We start from the raw sequence: 22,898 nt of genomic DNA, 5'->3' as shown, positions 1-22,898 counted from the left end.
TGAATGCTGGGTAGGGCATATAAGGGACAGCAGTGGCCATTTTAGGTCTCTTGGGACCACGTTATCTGCCTGTGTGAATCGGTGTCCCGTGAGACAGCAGCTGATAGCAATCGCGAAGCACCAGCCTGTTTGTTCTTGAGAGGTGACCTGACGGAGCCTGGGGATATGGTGGCTGGATTAAGAAGGTTGAAAGACACTCAGCGGAGAATCGGAGAACTAGATCGATTCAGCGGAGCGATACAGAGCATCTGGCCCAGCTGATGGAAAGACAAGCTACAGTCACCGGACCAAAGTGATCACACGTAACTCTGATCTAGTTGGTGAGCAGGATCCTGAGGGTACAATACAATAGGTACTTTGCATGGTTTTATATTGTACTGTATTACATTTCGCCACAGTTGTGCCAAGGGGATTGAGTCAAGTTAGTGGGGGTTTCTAGGTAGAGCGCAGGCCCAATCAAAACCAGCAGCTCCTTCGGGGGCTAGTGCTACATATACACACACACACACACATATAACGCAACTCAACCACAGCTTCAAGCGATATACACCGTGGAACCCATTTCAAAATCAGTCGGCAGGCTGATGCAGCAGGCTCCTTTGATCTCTATAATTTGAGGTCCAACTCATCTGGTAAGCTGCAGTAATATAGTATGTTTTTGGCTGCAGGAACATCTTATGCTTGAATATTGAAGATCTCTGTAATCATTGTGTATATGAACTTTATAGCACATTGCTTTAGTTCATTTGAAATAGGTTCCAAGGTGTACAGTATATCACTGTTCACATGGACGCTAGAAGCTGCGTGTATAATTATCTATCTCATTTTTTTTGTACTCTGGCTGGAATATGTTGCTGTTTATATACAGCTATATATAGCAATATATATGTCACAGAGGTGGTTTTTGGTCATTTTCATGTTCACGGTTTTTATAATTAGTGAAATTATATTGGATGTGCACTTGTTTTTGGACTATAAGGTTTAGTAATTTTTTTTTTTTTTTTTTTATTCCTTTAAAATTGTCTAGTTCAAGTGGAGAAAAGTGATAAACCAAAAGGGCAGCTTAATCACTTCTCAGCTTCATTAATCTCAAAAAAATAAAAAAAATTAAATAGAAAACACACCCGCAGAAAGCATAGAACTTACAAAAATGACCACCACTATATTTAACACAAAACCGAGGCAAAAGACTCATGCTTGTTCCTGCAGACCATATAACCGCAAAGATCAAATATCAATTTTGTCTTAAATTTTTATACTTCTAGGATTGTGGTGCTATGTTTTGTTTTATATATGGTCTTGAAGTTCTAAGCTACAGGTACTTCCTAGTCATTTGAAGAAACGGACTTCTATTTACGGTATAATAAAAAGGGACTACATACATGCTCTGATGTAAATAACACAATTCTTGGTAGCGCTGCCATTGCTTTTGTTTTTACTATAGGGAAAAACTTGTACCGAGCTACTAGGACACTGTAAAGGTTAGAGATGGTACCTCCTGAAAAACAAAAAATGAAATTCTAAGCATAACATAGAAAAATACGAAAAAGCAATTGGTGTATTTGGGGGGGGGGGGGGGGGGGGGGGAAACACAAATAGGATTTTTCCTACAGCTTACCTGTAAAATCCTTTTCTTGGAGTACATCACTGAACACAGAGCAGCTATAGCAATTACTATCTGGGATGTCCCAAAAGCAATTCCCCTGAGGGGAGGGAAACACCATCATAGAAACTGCCAAAGGAGGACCTACTCTGCCATTTGTAATACGCTGAGGCCAAAGGCAGTATCGTCTACGTGATTGACAGCGACCTGGTAAAAATCCTGTAGATGTATAGACCAAATAGTGGTCTTGTACACCTGGGCAACTGACACCCGATGACTGATGGCCCAAGATACTCCCCCACAGCTGGTAGAGAATCTCTCCCCAGAAAAAAAAAAAAAATATGAGTTTTCTGGCAGCACAAACCAGGATTCCTGACTTGTGTCGACAACTCAAGTAGACCCTGAGCATATGTACTACCTCTAAAGTGGGTAGCGATCTTTCTCCTGCCGACTGCGGATTAGGATAAAAATAAAAGACTGTCCTGATTCAAGTGAAAACTAGAATATAAAATATTATAATTATATATATATATATTATATATATACACACATATACACACACACACACACATATATATACATACATACATATACACACACATTATATATGCACACATACACACACACACACACACACACACACACACACTTCCAGATTGAACCTGCAACAGGTTTGTCCTATAATCCAGAGCAAGGCTTACTGTTCAAAAATTCCAAGCTATTAGACAGCATCTTGAGGAGACCAAGCCCACTGAACTGTAGCCAGCCTCAAATCAACTTAGAGACTGGCATCAGTGGTTATTTTCCAAATTCCACCAATTTTTGCTCTGCAACACCCCACAAATCGATATGTAAATACCTTGTGAGCTGCCAAGCTAAAATAAAAAATAAAGGGCAAATAGAACTAAAACGACAGCTGCCAACACGCTCCACACTTCCCCAAATATAATAACAAATTTAAATAACAAAATGTGCGTGCTACTAACAATTAATTGCTCATCAATATATAACAAATTACAATACAAAAATATCTATCTTTATATCACACAATAACAGTCCATTATAATAGCATAAAAAAGGTGATAATGGTTGATAATAGAGTCTTCATGCAGTGTGCATGCACCCTCCACCAGGTGTACCCTCACCTTAAGGGCTTTATAAATAAGCCTGTAGCATATATCAGCAGCTTGAAAGATCCTCCAAGAATTCCTCTCTCATATGGTGGCTATTTAACTCAAATACAGTTCACAAATCCTCCTCCTGGTAACAGCACACACAAAAAAAGCCACTACTGGCATTTCATGAGGCCTCCTCATGCATATCACATACGGAAAACAGAGGCATGCGATAGCTTGATATAGTTTAAAAAGGTTTAATGGCAAGTTGGCAACTTAGACTCCACATACATTTACATTTCAGTTATAAAAAATACGCTTTAAAATATACCGGTATGCTGAGGGGTGATAGTGTCACCTGAAGTCCGGTTATGCAGCCCCGGGTTTATGGTGTCCACCCAGTCCTGTGCCTGCTCTGCAAAACAATTCCTGCTCTTGCCCGTCAGCCATTAAAGTGCCTCCTACCAGTATTGTCAGTGGCAGACTGGTAAATCACTTGCCCCGACATACTAAAATATGTATATCATCTAATTTCTCATAGCCCATAGTTGTCATTTTTAAACTGTGGTGGGATCCTAATGATATAATGCATATGACAACACATAATCCATGTTAAATGGACCACTATGTTCCCACATGTAAACACCTATGCCTATAGTGCAAAAACGACCCCTAGTGGTAATCAAAAATCAATAATAGGTGCATTAACAGACACCTTTTTCTAATAGGATTCTCTCTCAATAGTAGATGGAGAATTAAAAAAAAAAAAAATCTCTATATCTCTCTCTCTCAAGATGGTGCCTACACCTACCTCAATGAAAACAAATATATATATATATATATATATATATATATATATATATATATATATATATATATATATATATATATATATATATATATATATATATATATATATATATATATATATATATATAACCCAACCATGCATGTAGACTAAATTGCATGACTAATGATCATTTAATACCCACCTTGTGGGAGAAAAAAAAAAATATTAAAAAGTTTAAGATGACTAGAACATTTTATCATAGAAAAGGTATGTATAAAATAATAAAAAATTGGAGTAGTGTTAATCAAGTCACAAGCCATATGGAACCCAATTAATGGATAAAAATGATATCTACATTTAAAATAAAAAAATCTAATAAAAATAAAATAAAAAATTAAGTTTAAAATTTAGCCAGGAAACAATTGAGATCAAATTCCTTGTTCAATTCTCTGGGGGCGTCAAAGAGTCGAATTTCATATACCCACCAGGATTTGCTTTGACTGAGTGTCCCAATACAGTGACTACCCCTCCAATGTTTTTTATATATTTTTTCTACAGCTCCAAAATGGACATCCCTAGTACTTTTCTATTGTGTACCATCCTGAAATGATGATATAGGTATTCCTCCTTTTTACCTTCAACTATTTGGTAAACATGTGCTTTTATTCTTATATGCATTGCCCTCTCTGTTCTTCCTACATACATCAAGCCACATGGGCATATACTACCCCCTTCTGTATTGCATGATATGAAATTCCTCAGAGCATATTCCTTCCCATTGTGGCCATTAGTGAACTTATCTCTTTTCTTGATATTGCTCATTACCGTCCTGCAGCTGTAGCATCCGCCACAGGCATAAAAACCTTTTCCATTAAATAATGTTATGGTATTGGTTATTGGGGGTTCCACCACATTCTTAACCAATTGGTCTCATAAATCGTACTACAAACTTAAAAATATGAACCTTTGTTTTTCCGGGATGAGTGGTTTTAAAATGTCATCATATTTTTGTACATTCCAATACTTTTCAAAAATTCTTTTGACCTGTTTATATTGGAGATTATAATCCATTATCAAAACCAGGGGTAATTCTCGTCTTTCCTGTGCTGGTTTATCTGATAATATATAGATCTCTTTCCATTTTGCCAACCTACTTATCAAAATCATGATTATAACCTTTCGTGGTGAACTTATTTGCTAACTGTAATGACTGTTCCTCATAATCACTTCTAGAAATGCAGTTTCTTTTAATCCTGAGGAACTGTCCACTCAGTATGTTGATCAACCACAATTTATGATGGCAGCTATTTTGTGGAATATATGAATTCCTATCTGTAGCTTTAAAAAATGGGTTTTTGCAATTAAGTATCATTAATAATTTCCAGGTCTAGAAAGTGAATCTTCATATGACCAAATTCCCAGGTCAATGTAATACTTTTACTATTCTGGTTCATACCAAACAGGAATGTATTGCGCTCCTGCTCACTACCATCCCAAAAATTATCAAATCAATAAATCATTATACATTTAGAGTTGACTTGGTGAATTATGCATTGCTTCTTCCAACTTGGCCATGTATAAATTTGCTATGCTTGGGGCAAATCTAGCCCCCATAGCTACCCCCTTGATTTGAAGGTAGAATTGATCCTGGTACTAGAAATTATGTGCCAAGCAAAAATCAAGGCAGTCCACTATGAACTTTTTTGTTGTCTATCCATATGTCTATTGTTCACTAAAGCCCATTTAGCCACATTATTAAATCATAAAGGGGATATTTGTATGTAGGGATGCCACGTCTGCTGTGGCCATGATAGTATTTTCCGATACACTGATATTCTTTATAATTTGCAATATATGTTTGGTGTCCTTCAAATATGCCTTGGTGCTTTGTACCAGGGGCTGAAGGTGGCAATTCATATACTGTCAAGACAACAAATCAATCCCATTTATAATTGGACGTCCTGGTGGGTTTGTGCTGTTTTTTTATGGATTTGGGGGATTGCGTATATAACAGGGATCCTACATGTTTCAGGAATGAGGTACTTTTCCTCTCTCATTGATAAATCCTTTTCTTTTCCTTCCTTTATGAGTGCTTTATATGGTCTAGTGGGATCCCATTTTAGTACCTTATATGTCTCGGCGTCATTTAATAAATCACTCATCACTGCTTTGTATCAAGTTTTATTCCTTACCAAAATCTAGAGCTACACGATTAATCGTAATAAGATCGCAATCTTGATTCACCCCCCGCTTGCGATCTCCAGGCTGGATGAACCACGATTTTGATATTCCCGCCAGTTCCATGTAAGCGGCGCCGTGTAACACTGACGTCAGCAGCCGGAACTGATGTCAGTCATTGGAGAGCGAGATGCGGAGCAGTTCACACAGACCGCTGGAGTGAAACTGGAAGTCGTGATGCCTGGGCGGTACACTGTGGCTGGGAAACAAACAGCACAGCGAGCAGTGTGTGCATGCCGTGGATCTGATTTCCAATTCCAACACATGTATATTGTATATTCGTGTATTGTGAGCCTGTGTGTGAGTGATTGAGCCGAGCGAGGAGGAGTGGACCACTGTCCCTTATTATGATTATTATTACCACAGCAGCAAGCACAGTCACACTCACTGTCACAGTAACATTCTGAGTCAGCTACGCTACCCAGTGCCCATATTATGAATATTACCACAGCACACATACAGTAACAGTGACATTCTGAGTCAGCTACGCTACCCCATATTATGAATATTTACCACAGTGACAGTCTGACCGAGTCAGCTACCCCCATATTATGATTACCACCACAGTGACAGTCTGACTCTGACTGAGTCAGCTTAACTACCCCCATATTACCCCCTTAGCTACCCCCAGCTACCCCCATATTATGAATATTACCACAGTCAGCTAGTGCGACCCAGAGAGTCTCAATCTGGGCCTCTGGGAGGGGTAGCTGACTGACTGTGCTAATATTTATAATATGGGTACGGTAGCTGACTCAGACTGTCACTGTGACTGACTGTGGTAATATTCATAATATATTAAGGGACAGTGGTTGTTGCCAGTATTTTAAGTCCACTCCTCACATGCACCTCTTTAATAGCCTAGCCTGTCTGACTCATCTGAAAGCAGTTTGGGGCCAAGCCATGACAGCACCAGGTTGTGCGACTTAAAAAAAAAAAAAAAAAAAAACTTAAGACAGTTTTTTCAAACTAAGGCAAATGACAGTGTGCGCTCTCAATTTGTTTTCTCTAGACACATACAACAAGAACATCGTCAACAGATCTGTCTGCTTCCGTCCACCACACCACACCCAGTTGAATATAACAGAAAGAGAGAAAGAGCTGCAACAGCACCTTGGCAATTTGGAGAATATACAATTAGCCCACATGGGGTCTTCTGTATCAGCACAATCACTGGTGGTGCCTGCCTGCCTGTAGTGCCTGGCCATAGAAAAATGAGTGAGGCAGAGGCCGGTGCAGACAATGCAGAGGCTGCCGCAGGCACAGCCACAGACTCAGAGGTAGAGCAATGCACAAGCGAGTCTGATAAAATGAAAAACCCAGATGTTTTTGTTCCAAAAAGAGAAGCTTATTCCCAAGTGTGGGCTTATTTCGGATTCAAACCAGATGACACTCAGCAAACCATCTACTGCAAGCAATGTTTAGCCGTTGTTTGTGCAACAAAGGGTAACACCACCAATCTGTTTAATCACATACAAGAATATGAGACGGTAGGAAAAAGAATACTGCTCAATCACAAAGTACCTGCAAGCATACGAAACAAACGTCAATTATTTAATGCAACACCGTACCCGACAAACTCTCAGGCGCAAAGAAATAACAGAAGCAATCACATTTCACCTGGCTAAAGACATGGCTCCCATGACCACTGTTGAAAAAGAGGGGTTTAAAAAACTGCAATCCCTGGTCTGTATGTCAAATGTCATGAAAGAGTTGCAACGGAATTGCAAGATGTACTTAATTTTGCAGCAACTTCAGATTTATGGTCCAGCAGAGCAATGGAACCATACATGAGTTTAACAATCCATTTCATGAATGAGAATTTTGAGATAACAAGTCGGTGCCTACAAACTGGGTTTTTCCCTGAGGACCACACTGGCGAAGCTTTAGCACAGGGATTAAAGGATGCTCTCATCAACTGGAAATTGGAGGAGAAGAAGAATCTTGTGTGCATCACTACAGACAACGGAAGCAACATTGTAAAGGCCATATCCATAAATAACTGGACACGATTGCAGTGTTTTGGCCATAGGCTTCATCTCGCAATAGAGAATGCAATGAAGGACCCACGAATTGAGCGTGCTATGGGTTTGTGCAAAAAGCTTGTCGGGTGTTTTAGCTATAGTTGGAGGAGGAAGAGGGAGCTTTCTGAGGAACAAACACAACTGTTTACCAGACCACAAGCTCAAGACAGAGTGCCCAACAAGGTGGGGATCTAGGCAGGCTATAGTGAGGAGGATACTTGAGCAGCAAGCTCCCATCACCCATGTCCTCTCTTCTGACCACAAGGCTAGGCACCTCTTGCCAACATGGCAAGACCTAGAGATCCTGGAGGCTGTGGACGAGACTCTCACCCCACTGGCAGACTTCACAGATGCTCTTTCAGGAGAGCAATATGTCAGTGTCTCTTCTGTGAAACCTGCTCTACACCTATTTCAGTCTTCTGTTTTGGCTGTTTAGGAAGATGACTCTGATCTTATTTGCACAATGAAAGCAAAGATAATGGGGTATCTGGAGGAAAAATATCAGGACCAAAAAACACAAGACCTTCGACACAACCCTTGATCCCAGGTTTAAGATGACTTCCGTTAATGAAGATAACAAAACTGCTGTCCAGAACAGACTAAAAAAGAGGAGATGTCAAAGCTAACAGTTAAGGAAAGCCCCCCCCCCCCACAACTCCTAGTTTTCAATAGCATGCAAAGAAGGCTCGAAAGAGCTTGGGTAGCTTTTTCAAATCGGCAAGTGAAAGGGCACCAGATCCAGCCTCAGGCTCATAGCAACAATCCGAAAGCTTGTCCTTGGAGCTACACTGACAATGAAGATGATCCGTTTGGTCTGGTGGAAGACTCACAAGCAGCAGTATCCGAGATTGTCTGCACTGGCCAGAAAATACCTTAGCATTCCTGCAACCAGTTCCCCTTCTGAAAGGGTTTTTAGCACAGGGGGCAACATTGTCACTTGTCGCCGTTCTGCACTGAAACCACAAAATGTGTATAGGCTTGTGTTTCTAGCTAAAAATCTTTAAATCTGTTATCTTTATCTGACATTACAATTACATTCAAAAACATTTAGGTAGTATCAATATACTTCCTACCTGAATGTTTTTTGAATGTAATTGTAATTTCTTTCTTTCACATTGTTTTTCATTACATTCATTGTCATTTCTTTCAAATTTGTTTGATTGAAGCCAGAGTACTACTATGACTTATTTTAGAACAAAGGACTGTTCCCCAATCCCCCTTGGATGGGACTTTTAAGGCCACAAACACTGAAGTGTGTTAGATCACACAACATCAATGATCAATGGTTAAAGACTTAACCACTAGATGTGGTATAATAATACATGTGACAAACGAAGCAAAACAAATCTTTTTAACCATTGATCATTGTATGGTGATGATCTATCTTTATATAAAAATAAATCAATTTCTAACACACTTCAGTGTGGCCTTAAAAGTCCCATCCAAAGGCCAAGGGGGAAGGAACAGTCCTTTTTTCTATACAATCCAGAGATGTGGCCACTACAGTACATTCACAACCTGAACCTTGGGTAGCTTTTTCAAAGCTGCACAAAGTGAAGGGGCACCAGTTGCAGCCTCAGGCTCAGAGCAACAACAATCCAGACTCTTGAACTTGGATTTTACACTCTTATCTGTTCTTAGGCACACTGACAGTGAAGATGAACCATTATCTGAATGTTTTTTTTTTTAGTTCAATAGTTTTTATTCAAGAAATTTTCATAGTATAACAACATAGGGTTACAGATTGATTGTTACACGTTACATAGAGAAAAAGACAAAAACAAAAAAGAGCAATTAACAACATTGATGACAAAAGAGAGCAATGCCAATCGCAGATGCAAAGGTATATGCATATCAAGATCATATACAATATTAGTTCCTATTGTCGCCAAATGTATGACCTTATTTGCAAACGCTCTTGGCTCTCTTGCCCCACGGGTGCCCCAACTGGGAACTAGCTGCACCTCGAGAGGCCAGAAAGCCTGATCCCAGGCCAACCATTAATCAGCAGGCCAAACTGTGCTACATCTAGAGATCAACTGCCTAGCAGTACCAGAAACTAGAGCCATTCAATAATGTAGTAACCCAAAGTAAAAACAAATATAAGTAATGGGGGAAGGGGGGAGGGACGGGGATTTGGAGCCTTAACAGGGCTCGGGGAGGAGAGGAGTCTGTCCTATAAGAGAGACCTTTTAGAAAATAAATGCATAGACTGTTCTTACGACAATTTGTGGGCATCGTACCAATCTACCCAAGGTTGCCAATCCTTCAAGAATGCTGCCCTTTTCCCTGAATTGGATGCCAAAGCTAGCTCATATGTGTAGTGAATAGAAAGGGTTCGCAGAGCCTCCCGCAGGTCCGGTGGTTCTGGTGATTTCCAAACTCTAATGCCCCGTACACACGAGCGGACTTTTCAACATCCAAAGTCCGAAGGACCGAGTCCGTCAGACTATCCGATCGTGTGTGGGCTGCAACGGACTTTTGATTCGCCAAAGTCTGACGGACTTTAGAAATGAAGCATGCTTCAAATTTTCCCGACGGAACTCCGCCGGACCCGGTCCCCTTCGAAAACTCCGCTCGTGTGTATGCTACTCCGACGGACTAAAACCGACGCTAGGGCAGCTATTGGCTACTGGCTATGAACTTCCTTATTCGAGTCCAGTCGTACGTCATCACGTTCGAATCCGTCGGAGTTTAGTGTGATTGTGTGTGGCCAAGTCCGTTCGGCCGAAAAGTCTGTCAGAACTTCGTCGGAATTCCAGCAGAACTCCGACGGAACTCCTTTGGAAGTCTGTCGGACTTAAGTCCGCTCGTGTGTACGGGGCATAAGAATAGTTCGTTTGGCCGCTAAAAACAAATGGGTAGTGAATTGCCTAAACTGTGGTGGAATGTCTTCAATGCCTACATTCAGTAATACAAGGGAAGGGGAGCGTGGCAGTGACATGCCAGTTACCTGATGGAATATCTTGAGAACCTCTGTCCAAAATCTAGCCAATTTACTACATTCCCATAGAACATGGATCAAATTTCCAGTTTGGGAGCACTTTCTCCAACAGAGAGGAGAAACAGAGGGGCTAAACTTAGCAATGCGATGTGGAGTTAGGTACCATCTATGTATGATTTTGTGTGACAGTTCCCATAGGGAAGTGCATTTCATAGCTGAGTATGCATATTGGATAGCTTTGCTCCATTGTGTATTGGAAATGGGGATACCCAAGTCTCTTTCCCATGTTAGCATAGATTTGGTTTTTTGAAATACCGTCTTATCCTGTAAGCTATTGTAAAATAGAGAGATGCCACCTCTACACCTTTCGCTAGTTGTTAGATATTTCTTGATTTTCCAATGTAGTTCATAAGGTGATATGGTGGTACTATTGAGGAGCGACTTAACTCGTGCATACGAGAGGAATTCAATCTGAGGTAATCCGAACTCCTCCTGCATAGCTACAAAAGACTTAATCGTATTGCCGCTATATAAGTCACGTATCCAAGGATAAATCCGGAATTAAAAAAGTGTTAGAACCTGGAGAGGGACATGCATGACCGAGGTTGGACCTTCTAATGGTTTGTTCATCGCTAAATGTTTCCAAGCCTGTAGGGAGGCAACCACAGGGAGTGGAACATCCCTAGGAGCCTGTGATATATATGGGTAAGCCATAACGTAGTTATAAAAATTCCCACCAGGTATAGTTGTCTGCTCTAGTTCACCCCACAGCGAGGAGGGTTGGTCAACCATCCACTCCTTGATCTGCGCCAGGACAGCTGACCTGTAGTAGTCTGCCATCACTGGTAGGCTCATACCTCCCGCTTTTCTAGGCCTAGTCAAGATACCGAATGCGCACCTTGCCTTTCTACCTTCCCAAAGAAATTTCAATAGTAGTGATTGTAGTTTCGCAAAGAAGGATTTGGTGACTGGGATTGGGACGGTGCGAAATATGTAAAGCAGTTGTGGAAAAATTTGCATTTTAAACGCTGCTAAGCGACCCGACCATGAGAGAAAGTGCTTTTTTAAGGTTTGTAATCCTAACAGTAGCTTATTTTCTAGTGGTAGATAATTGGCTTTGAAGAGCTGGTCAGGGCAGGAGGTAAGTGTAATCCCTAGATATGAGATCCCCGAGTCCTGCCATATAAAAGGATAAGTGTTTTGTATATGTTGTTTCTCTTGTAGAGATGTGCCTAAATCTAGGATATAGGAGTTAGTGTTGTTGACTTTGTAGTATGAGATCCTGCTATATTGAGTCAGAAGAGCCGTGGCATGGAGTAGGGAGTTCTTTGGGTGAGTAAGCATAAGGCCGCGTACACACGGGCGGATTGTATGGCCTACTTAGTCCGTCATACTTTCGAATGAACGGACTTGACCACACACGGATGCACAAACAGTCCGTCGAAAGCTTGCGCGATGACGTGTACAGCACGTACGACGGGACTAGAAATAGGAAGTCCAATACACAGCAATGCAACCTTCCGCCGTGTAAATCCTTTCTGAGCATGCGTCATTCTTAGTCCGTCGAACTAGCCCACTCACGAGCGGATTGTCCGCTGAAACCAAAGTATGACGGACAGAATTACGGAAATTCCGAAATACTTAGTACGCCAGACTGCACACTGAAAAAGTCCGTTGAAGCCCACACACGAGCGGACTGTCCGCTGAAATGTGTTTCGACGGACTAAGTAGGCCATACAGTCCGCCCGTGTGTACGCGGCCTAAGTATCACGTCGTCAGCGAACAAACTGATAACGTGTTTACGGCCTTTTACATTAAATCCCTGTATATTGGGGTCCTGTCTGAATCTCGCGGCCAGGGGTTCCATAAGCATATTAAAAATTAAGGGAGACATTGGACACCCTTGTTGGGTGCTGTTCATAATGTTAAAGGGCTTTGATAATATTCCTGAGGTGTATACTCTAGCTGAAGGTGAAGTGTAGAGTGCAAGTATAGATGTGAGGACGTGGCCTCTAAAGCCAAATTTCTCTAATACCATGGTCAAGTAAACCCAGTGGACCCTATCGAACCAGGGGATTTGTTATTCAGTAAAGAAATGATAGCTTTAAATATTTTGTCTACTGTGAAGGGCAAATTTAGCTCATCCAGCTGAGAAGGACTTAGTTTAGGGATGTTCACTGTCACCAAAAAATTATGAATATCAACCCCAGAAGGCTGCGGAGTAGACACGTCGTCGGCCAGATTGTATAAGGACGCATAATAATCGCTAAAAGAGTCTGCAATTTTCTGGGGATCTTGCTCTTTAGCGTTAGATGTTGGATCAATTAAATAGGGAATTTTGGATTTGAAGCGCTGTCCCCGTATTCTACGGGCCAGGGCCTTACCCGCCTTGTTACCAGTAGAGTAGAAGGACAACTTTAGTCTTTTTTTCCTTTTGTTCAAATTTATGTAATAGGAGAAGTCTAAGGTCATGACGTAAGTTAGCTAGTTTAAAATGAAGATCAGGGGAAGGATGTGTTTTGTGCAAGCCCTCTAGGGTTTCGATATTTTTCAAAAGCTCGTCCAATTGTCGCTGCCTCTGCCTCCTCGCTCTGGCCCCTAGTTGAATAAAAATGCCACGAATAAATGCCTTGTGAGTGTTCCACACAGTAGACTGACGTCAGGGGTGGCGAAAAAATTCGGAGAGGTGGCTTTCCAGAACAGTCTTAGCATCAGGATCTTGAATTATGTGGGCATTCGCTCTCCACAGATAAGTGGTGGAAGTGAGGTTGTTATCTGCGACCTGGACCAGAACTGAAGCATGATCTGACCATGATAATCGCATTCATTTTGGTCTTGGAGATTTTTTGCAGAAGCCACCTGTCCGACAAAAACAAATCAATCCTACTGTAGGAGCGATGCCTGCAAGAGTAGAAGGAATAGTCCCTCTCACAGGCATGTCTACAACGCCAAACATCATAAAGTTCATTAGATCTCAAGAAATTGGCTAAAGATAACATTCTTTTGGATGGAGTGGCAGTAGAATCTATCCCTGGGTAATATTAAAGTCCCCACATAACATCAATGCTCCTTCCTTCACTTTACGTACTTTCTTCATAAGATTATTTCGAAAATGTATCTGGCGAGCATTGGGAACATAAATATTAACCAGTGTGTAGCGATGATTATTAATGTCACAAATCAATATGATAAATCGACCATTAGGATCTATGATTTGTTGATACAACTGGAAGGAAATCGAGTCCCTGATTGCAATCATGACCCCTCTCTTCTCCTGTGCATTTGAATAATAATAGTGTTGGAATTCTTTGGACGTACATTTGGGAGGTGAGTCTTTGTGAAAATGCGTCTCTTGTAGACATAGAATGTCGCAATGTGACGACTGGGCTTCAGACCAAAGAGAACCTCTTAGCTGGATGATTAAGCCCGTGGGCGTTAATCGATAAAATGGTGACTGGCATGATCCTTAGAAATGTTAAAGCTCAGCAGTAAGATTCGTGTGTACTCACATATACCGGTATTTTGAAGTCTTCTCAATGATGAATAGAGACGGGGAACATCCCAGTAGCAACGTTCCTCCATCAATTTCTTAGCCAGGGAGAGGACTGGATTTAGAACAATGAGGTCCCTTGAAGGTAAAAAGAATGTTGACAGCTCCTGAAGCAATAAAGGGAAGGGAAGGGGGAAACAAAACCAACAGTGTCGAACAAATAGTTAAAAGGAGGGTCATCATAACCCGTGTGCAGAATGTATCCGCTCAAGATAACGGGGTAATTGGACCAGCAAGAGGCTCCTGTGTGCAGGGCCCATAAGGTAGGCCGCTCCTTGCAGCGTCCAGGTCACTGGTAAACAACTAGGTAACTGTTGCCAGCAGTGCATTATTCATTCATGAGGTAAATTCTTTGGAAGATCAGGCATGGGTGAGTTTAACGAATACTCCAGAAGTATTTTCCATGACTTGAGAAGTTGAAGGCCTTTAGTAGGCGAGGAAATTATATAATTAGTCCCCTCCTTGTGCACAATCAGTTTAGTGGGGAACCCCCATTTGTAGCTAATGCGGTGGTTTCGCAATACTTTAGTGATGTTGTTTAAATTTTTACGAAGCTGCAGGGTATGTTGCGAAAGATCCGCTTAAAACTGGAGACCTGAAAATTCCGTATTATGGTGTTCGTCATGTGCATTAAACGATCTTTCGTTTGATAAAAATGCATGCAAAGCAAAACGTCTCTGGGCACATGAGTTGGTATAAAGGTAGGCTTTGGGATGCGGTGTATCCGATCAATAGATCTCAATGTATATATATCTAAAAACTTCTGCGCTCTATGGGAAGAATGGAAAATAACTAATAGAAAAAAGCAGCAATCACTAAATGAGTTGTCTCTCACTACTGGAAAATAAATTTAAAAGTTGCGATGCGCTAATTTCAAACCATAAAATAATCGTAGTAAACCACAAATATACAGTTAAAAATACAAAGTGCAACTGTGCATAAATTAATCAAATAATGCTTCTGTGCATGCATAAAAGTGATAGCTAGTGCCTAAACTGTAGAGTGACTATCTGTGCAAATAAACGCAAATTTGTCATAAAGACCAAAATACATACATATATATAGTGTATGAACTTTTTTGCAAAATATATATAATAAAGCAAAGACAAGTTAGGAGTGTACGTTTAAGTGATAACTGGTGTAAGGACCATAAAGTGGCTAAATGTGCAAAAAACGCAAATTTACGCAAATTTATCATAAAAAAACATATAAAGAGTGGATATTACTTATAAAAACATATAAAGAGTGGATATTACTTAAAAATGAAAAATACAGGTATCAAACAAATATAAACTGTTCAGTACAAGTGACCAGCGTGATTGGAGATAAAAATGTCCCATATACAGGCAGATCATGCAATTCGGTAAATGCACTAAGTGAGATGTGCAACGTGCTGGGCAATCAATCCATCCGTGATGATCCGTGCAATAAAGTGCAAATAATATGCAATTACCTCACTGCTGTGAGTAAACAGCAATATAAATGATGATCACCAGGATGATTGCTGGAAACGGCAGAGTGACACAATCTTTTGGGAGACTTCTCTAACTTCCTCGTAAATGGCAAGTAAACTCAAAGGAATAGATTAAAGGAGACCGCCATAGTGTAGTATTTCAAACATCTAAGTTTTATTAAACAAGTTTAAAAACTACTCACAAACGATGCTGGTTTAAGCACATCAGACAAACAGCATTAGAGCAAAACCGGATATGGACGTCACTTCCGGGTTCCTACGCGTTACGTCTTGGAGACTTCAACTGGGATAGTTACACAGGGTACAGGAAGTGACTTATAGGTGTACTGGGCGGGACTACGCCGCCCATTTCATTGATATGCTAATGCAACGCTGTGTAGCCATAGTAATGCTAGTGGGGGGCGGGCCGAATGGATTTAGATGTTATGGGTGGCCTCCCATCTAAATAAAGCATTAGACAGCGCAGCGGAGACAGTAAATACAGGGGCGCAAACGGAAGAGCGGGGGGAGGTTTGGCCAGACATTATACTGAATGTGGCGAACTGATTAAGTTATATCATAGATCGTGCTATATGCTATTAAACTAATGTAAGATGATAGAGTACGTCCGGCGGCCATTTTGTTGGAGCTCAAATTTAGATATGTAAGTGGCCATGTTTTGGTGGTTTAATGTTATATAGAGCATTAAAATTATAGAACTAAAATTGAAACTAAGATACAAAACACGGGAACCTCAATAGATATCAATCTATCTTATTGGGCCAGCAGAGAAAGGTAGAAAATGGCTAAAGGAACCATATCTTATATCGGTAGATATAAAAGGCTACATATACACAGCTGTATTTAGAAAACTGGAAAGGTAATTAAAATCAGTTTAAAATTATTGTTCAATTTTAAAATAGTGTTCAAATTTAAAATAAAGTCCAAGGGGAGGTTACTAAGCAGGTTACAAACACACATAATGTGGAGGCACGGAGGTGACGTCCACATTAGACATGTGATACAAACATAGCAAGCTAAAACTATAAAAATTGCATAAAATCGCATAAAATTGTTTAGCCTAAAATTATAGGAGCATAGGTTTAAGAACATATGATATTAAGATGACGGTATGTAGATAAATCATTTTAAAAAGGTATAAGAAAATTAAAATATTGAAAGAAGATAAAGGACCATAACATGAAATCGCACATAAAAATTTATATCTAAAAGGGGTTAAAAATCACTAATAAAACAGTTCAAGTCGAACTCTATATTTAATCCCCTGGGGGCAAAGGTATCGAGGGTATATATCCATTTGGACTCTATCTGACTTAGAGTCCTCACCTTGTGCCCTCCCCTCCAGTGTCTAACATAGGGGACAATACCCCAAAATTTCAAATGCTTGGGGTCTCTATTATGGTGAGTAGTGAAATGTTTAGAGACATTATGCTTATCGTACCCCTTTTGTATATTTTGTATGTGCTCTTTCAATCGAATTTTTAAAGGCCTTTTTGTGCGGCCTACATACTGCAGACCGCAACTGCACTCTAAAACATAAACAGCGCCTACTGTATTACAGGAGATAAAATCTTTAATCTTGTGGGTATTACCGGTACTTGAGGCTAAAAATTCAAAGACTTTAGTAGGTTTACTCGCTCTGGTACACGCTAGGCATCTTTTACAAGGGAAGAAACCTTTCCCAGTGAAGAACGTGAAATTATTCACAGGAGGATCAGGTATGTTTTTCACTAGCATGTCTCTGAGGTTGGGGGCGCGTCTATAAATAAACTTCGGTTTAGAAGGTAGAACTTTGTGCAAATCTTTATCATTCAAGAGAATGTGCCAGTGTTTTTTGATTATACTTTCTATTTTTTTGTATTGGTTATTATAGTCCAGAATTATTGCTCCTTCTACACCTTTTTTGGCTTTGTGTTGCGTTTTCGTATCTTTAAGGAGATGTTCGCGGTCCATCTTCTCCACTTCTGATATTTTTTCTTGAATTACGCACTTGTCGTAACCCTTCTCTTGGAATCTTTGTCCCATGGATTCCGCTTGTTCGAGGAACACTTCTTTTTTGCTACAATTTCTCCGTAGGCGCATAAATTGCCCCTTGGGGATATTGAAAAGCCAATTTTGGTGATGGCAACTTGTCAGCGGGAGATAGCTGTTTTTGTCTACACTTTTGAAGTGTGTTTTAGTTTCTATTCTCCCGCCACTTTGTGCAATTAGTAAATCTAAAAAAACTATCTCCTTCTCATCTGAATTCCAGGTAAGTTTTATATTTAGATTATTCTCATCTAATTTTTGTTGGAACAGATTAAGACTGGCACTACTCCCTTTCCAAAGTATTAAAATATCGTCAATATAACGTCTATAAAGCACTAGTTCTTTAGGTGGGTTTAAAAATACTACGTTCTCTTCCCATCTAGCCATGAATAAACCGGCCACACTCGGGGCAAATTTGGCCCCCATCGCGACCCCTGTAGTTTGGTGATAAAACGTTTTATTAAACCAAAAATAATTATTTTTTAAACAAAAGTCCAGACATTTAACTAAAAACTTTCGTTGAAAGCAAATGAGGTCAGAGTGATTTCTCAGACCCCACTTCACAGCCTCGCATGCTTCATGGTGGGGAATTATGGTATAGAGTGAAGTTACGTCTGCCGTGACCAGAATAAAAGGTCCGTCCTGTGTGAGCTCATCTAAAATCTGTAAAACATGCTTAGTGTCACGGAGATAAGCCTTCGTCTTTTGTACTGTCGGCTGTAGGAAGTTATCTATGTAGGATCCCATCCTTGAAGTAAGGGAATCTATCCCATTTACTATGGGTCTCGGTGGGGGGTTGGTCCTGTCCTTGTGAATTTTAGGTAAATAATAGATAATTGGTGTTCTTGCTGCTTCTGGTATGAGGTATTGGGCTTCTTTTTTGGTCAAGATAGCTTTTTTTAGCCCCAGATGGACTACAAGCTCCAGCTCTTTTTTTCCTCTAAAGATAGGATTTTTTGGTAAGATAGTGTAAGTCTTAGTGTCGCTCAGCAATTTTGCCATATTATCATTGTATTGCGTTTTGGACAAAACTACAATGCCTCCACCTTTGTCCGCTGGGCGGATCACTATATCTTTCCGCTCACTGAGGCGTTTCATTCCACATCTCATATGGTTTGGCTCGGTATGTTTCTTGGTGTCAAGGTCCTTTAAATCTTCTGCAACAATTTTCTTAAAAACATCTACAAATTTATTATTACTGATTTGCGGGTTAAAAGTAGATTTATTCCTAAAAGTGCTATGTTTGATATCATTCGGTGGCGGGACAGAAGTGGTTCTGGGGTTGTTTAAAAAATATTTTTTCATATTTAAGCCCCTTATGTACTTCTTTTAAAAATGATCAGGTGTTCAGGTGGCAGGGGCAGGGGCAGTTGGGACGAGTAGATCCCATCTCCGCCTACTCAACACCTGAGAGACCTGTAAGAATAGAGTCTATATTACCCCCAACTAACCCCACTGTAATATCTTCTACAAGTGGACAAACAACAAAAAATGTAAAAAATGTATCTAACGAGTCCCCAATGAGGAATAGACCTAATGTGGGACAGAATTATCCCAAACAGTCAACACCTCAATACCCGGAAAAAAGGCCTCCACACAACCCCCAGACGCCGAAAAAGGGGTGGAAAAAACCCCACTGGAAAAAAGCCCAGAATAAGAGGGCGAATCAGGATGACCAATGGCATCACCCTTCGTACGAACAGCCTCGAGCCCCCTACTATCCTCCTCAAATAAGGAACCCTGCTCCATATTACGATCAGAACCGAAGAGAGAGAGATGATTGGGGTCCAGCACAACCCTATTATCGACCCTACGACCATTATTCAGTCCCCACATACAATCATTATGCACCATTAAGGGACTATCGAGAGAATGAAAGGGAAGAAGAGTACTATCAGACCTACTACCCCGATCCAAATACAAATAGGGCTTTTTTAGGCAGAGGCCCGGATCATCACACTCCGAGGGTGAGGGATGTGCAGAGAGACAGAGAACGAAGCCCAAAAAGAAGAGAGGAAGAAGAGCAGGAGCGAGAACTCAAGCGAAAAAGAGAGTAAAAGGAGTAGGTGTTTTTAACTTGAGTGGCATCTCGCTAACAACTGAAGAATTGACAGTATTAGACAAAGGCCTCAAGTTTGCCCCAAAAAAGAACCTGAACAAATTTGAGACTTATGTTAATATTCAGAAGTACATAAGGGGCTCAAATATGAAAAAATATTTTTTAAACAACCCCAGAACCACTTCTGTCCCGCCACCGAATGATATCAAACATAGCACTTTTAGGAATAAATCTACTTTTAACCCGCAAATCAGTAATAATAAATTTGTAGATGTTTTTAAGAAAATTGTTGCAGAAGATTTAAAGGACCTTGACACCAAGAAACATACCGAGCCAAACCATATGAGATGTGGAATGAAACGCCTCAGTGAGCGGAAAGATATAGTGATCCGCCCAGCGGACAAAGGTGGAGGCATTGTAGTTTTGTCCAAAACGCAATACAATGATAATATGGCAAAATTGCTGAGCGACACTAAGACTTACACTATCTTACCAAAAAATCCTATCTTTAGAGGAAAAAAAGAGCTGGAGCTTGTAGTCCATCTGGGGCTAAAAAAAGCTATCTTGACCAAAAAAGAAGCCCAATACCTCATACCAGAAGCAGCAAGAACACCAATTATCTATTATTTACCTAAAATTCACAAGGACAGGACCAACCCCCCACCGAGACCCATAGTAAATGGGATAGATTCCCTTACTTCAAGGATGGGATCCTACATAGATAACTTCCTACAGCCGACAGTACAAAAGACGAAGGCTTATCTCCGTGACACTAAGCATGTTTTACAGATTTTAGATGAGCTCACACAGGACGGACCTTTTATTCTGGTCACGGCAGACGTAACTTCACTCTATACCATAATTCCCCACCATGAAGCATGCGAGGCTGTGAAGTGGGGTCTGAGAAATCACTCTGACCTCATTTGCTTTCAACGAAAGTTTTTAGTTAAATGTCTGGACTTTTGTTTAAAAAATAATTATTTTTGGTTTAATAAAACGTTTTATCACCAAACTACAGGGGTCGCGATGGGGGCCAAATTTGCCCCGAGTGTGGCCGGTTTATTCATGGCTAGATGGGAAGAGAACGTAGTATTTTTAAACCCACCTAAAGAACTAGTGCTTTATAGACGTTATATTGACGATATTTTAATACTTTGGAAAGGGAGTAGTGCCAGTCTTAATCTGTTCCAACAAAAATTAGATGAGAATAATCTAAATATAAAACTTACCTGGAATTCAGATGAGAAGGAGATAGTTTTTTTAGATTTACTAATTGCACAAAGTGGCGGGAGAATAGAAACTAAAACACACTTCAAAAGTGTAGACAAAAACAGCTATCTCCCGCTGACAAGTTGCCATCACCAAAATTGGCTTTTCAATATCCCCAAGGGGCAATTTATGCGCCTACGGAGAAATTGTAGCAAAAAAGAAGTGTTCCTCGAACAAGCGGAATCCATGGGACAAAGATTCCAAGAGAAGGGTTACGACAAGTGCGTAATTCAAGAAAAAATATCAGAAGTGGAGAAGATGGACCGCGAACATCTCCTTAAAGATACGAAAACGCAACACAAAGCCAAAAAAGGTGTAGAAGGAGCAATAATTCTGGACTATAATAACCAATACAAAAAAATAGAAAGTATAATCAAAAAACACTGGCACATTCTCTTGAATGATAAAGATTTGCACAAAGTTCTACCTTCTAAACCGAAGTTTATTTATAGACGCGCCCCCAACCTCAGAGACATGCTAGTGAAAAACATACCTGATCCTCCTGTGAATAATTTCACGTTCTTCACTGGGAAAGGTTTCTTCCCTTGTAAAAGATGCCTAGCGTGTACCAGAGCGAGTAAACCTACTAAAGTCTTTGAATTTTTAGCCTCAAGTACCGGTAATACCCACAAGATTAAAGATTTTATCTCCTGTAATACAGTAGGCGCTGTTTATGTTTTAGAGTGCAGTTGCGGTCTGCAGTATGTAGGCCGCACAAAAAGGCCTTTAAAAATTCGATTGAAAGAGCACATACAAAATATACAAAAGGGGTACGATAAGCATAATGTCTCTAAACATTTCACTACTCACCATAATAGAGACCCCAAGCATTTGAAATTTTGGGGTATTGTCCCCTATGTTAGACACTGGAGGGGAGGGCACAAGGTGAGGACTCTAAGTCAGATAGAGTCCAAATGGATATATACCCTCGATACCTTTGCCCCCAGGGGATTAAATATAGAGTTCGACTTGAACTGTTTTATTAGTGATTTTTAACCCCTTTTAGATATAAATTTTTATGTGCGATTTCATGTTATGGTCCTTTATCTTCTTTCAATATTTTAATTTTCTTATACCTTTTAAAATGATTTATCTACATACCGTCATCTTAATATCATATGTTCTTAAACCTATGCTCCTATAATTTTAGGCTAAACAATTTTATGCGATTTTATGCAATTTTTATAGTTTTAGCTTGCTATGTTTGTATCACATGTCTAATGTGGACGTCACCTCCGTGCCTCCACATTATGTGTGTTTGTAACCTGCTTAGTAACCTCCCCTTGGACTTTATTTTAAATTTGAACACTATTTTAAAATTGAACAATAATTTTAAACTGATTTTAATTACCTTTCCAGTTTTCTAAATACAGCTGTGTATATGTAGCCTTTTATATCTACCGATATAAGATATGGTTCCTTTAGCCATTTTCTACCTTTCTCTGCTGGCCCAATAAGATAGATTGATATCTATTGAGGTTCCCGTGTTTTGTATCTTAGTTTCAATTTTAGTTCTATAATTTTAATGCTCTATATAACATTAAACCACCAAAACATGGCCACTTACATATCTAAATTTGAGCTCCAACAAAATGGCCGCCGGACGTACTCTATCATCTTACATTAGTTTAATAGCATATAGCACGATCTATGATATAACTTAATCAGTTCGCCACATTCAGTATAATGTCTGGCCAAACCTCCCCCCGCTCTTCCGTTTGCGCCCCTGTATTTACTGTCTCCGCTGCGCTGTCTAATGCTTTATTTAGATGGGAGGCCACCCATAACATCTAAATCCATTCGG

General features: G+C 40.1%; 1 protein-coding gene across 2 annotated transcripts in view; it reads right to left on the bottom strand.

The window, feature by feature from the left end:
* LOC143996785 (glutamate decarboxylase 1-like) overlaps nt 1-22,898 on the bottom strand; it is a 126,983-nt gene that overhangs the window by 75,233 nt on the left and 28,852 nt on the right. For both annotated transcript variants that reach the window (XM_077492046.1, XM_077492047.1), the window contains exon 6: nt 1,383-1,498. In XM_077492046.1, coding sequence (XP_077348172.1) covers nt 1,383-1,498 — 116 coding nt within the window. The remainder of the gene's footprint in view (nt 1-1,382; nt 1,499-22,898) is intronic.

The sequence above is a fragment of the Lithobates pipiens genome, unplaced genomic scaffold, assembly GCF_037356315.1.
Source record: "Lithobates pipiens isolate NorthernLeopardFrog02 unplaced genomic scaffold, aLitPip1_a1.2 Scaffold_19, whole genome shotgun sequence".
NCBI classification, from domain to species: domain Eukaryota; kingdom Metazoa; phylum Chordata; class Amphibia; order Anura; family Ranidae; genus Lithobates; species Lithobates pipiens.
Note: the sequence above shows the minus strand (reverse complement) of the source record. Positions and strands in the feature narration are given on the sequence as shown.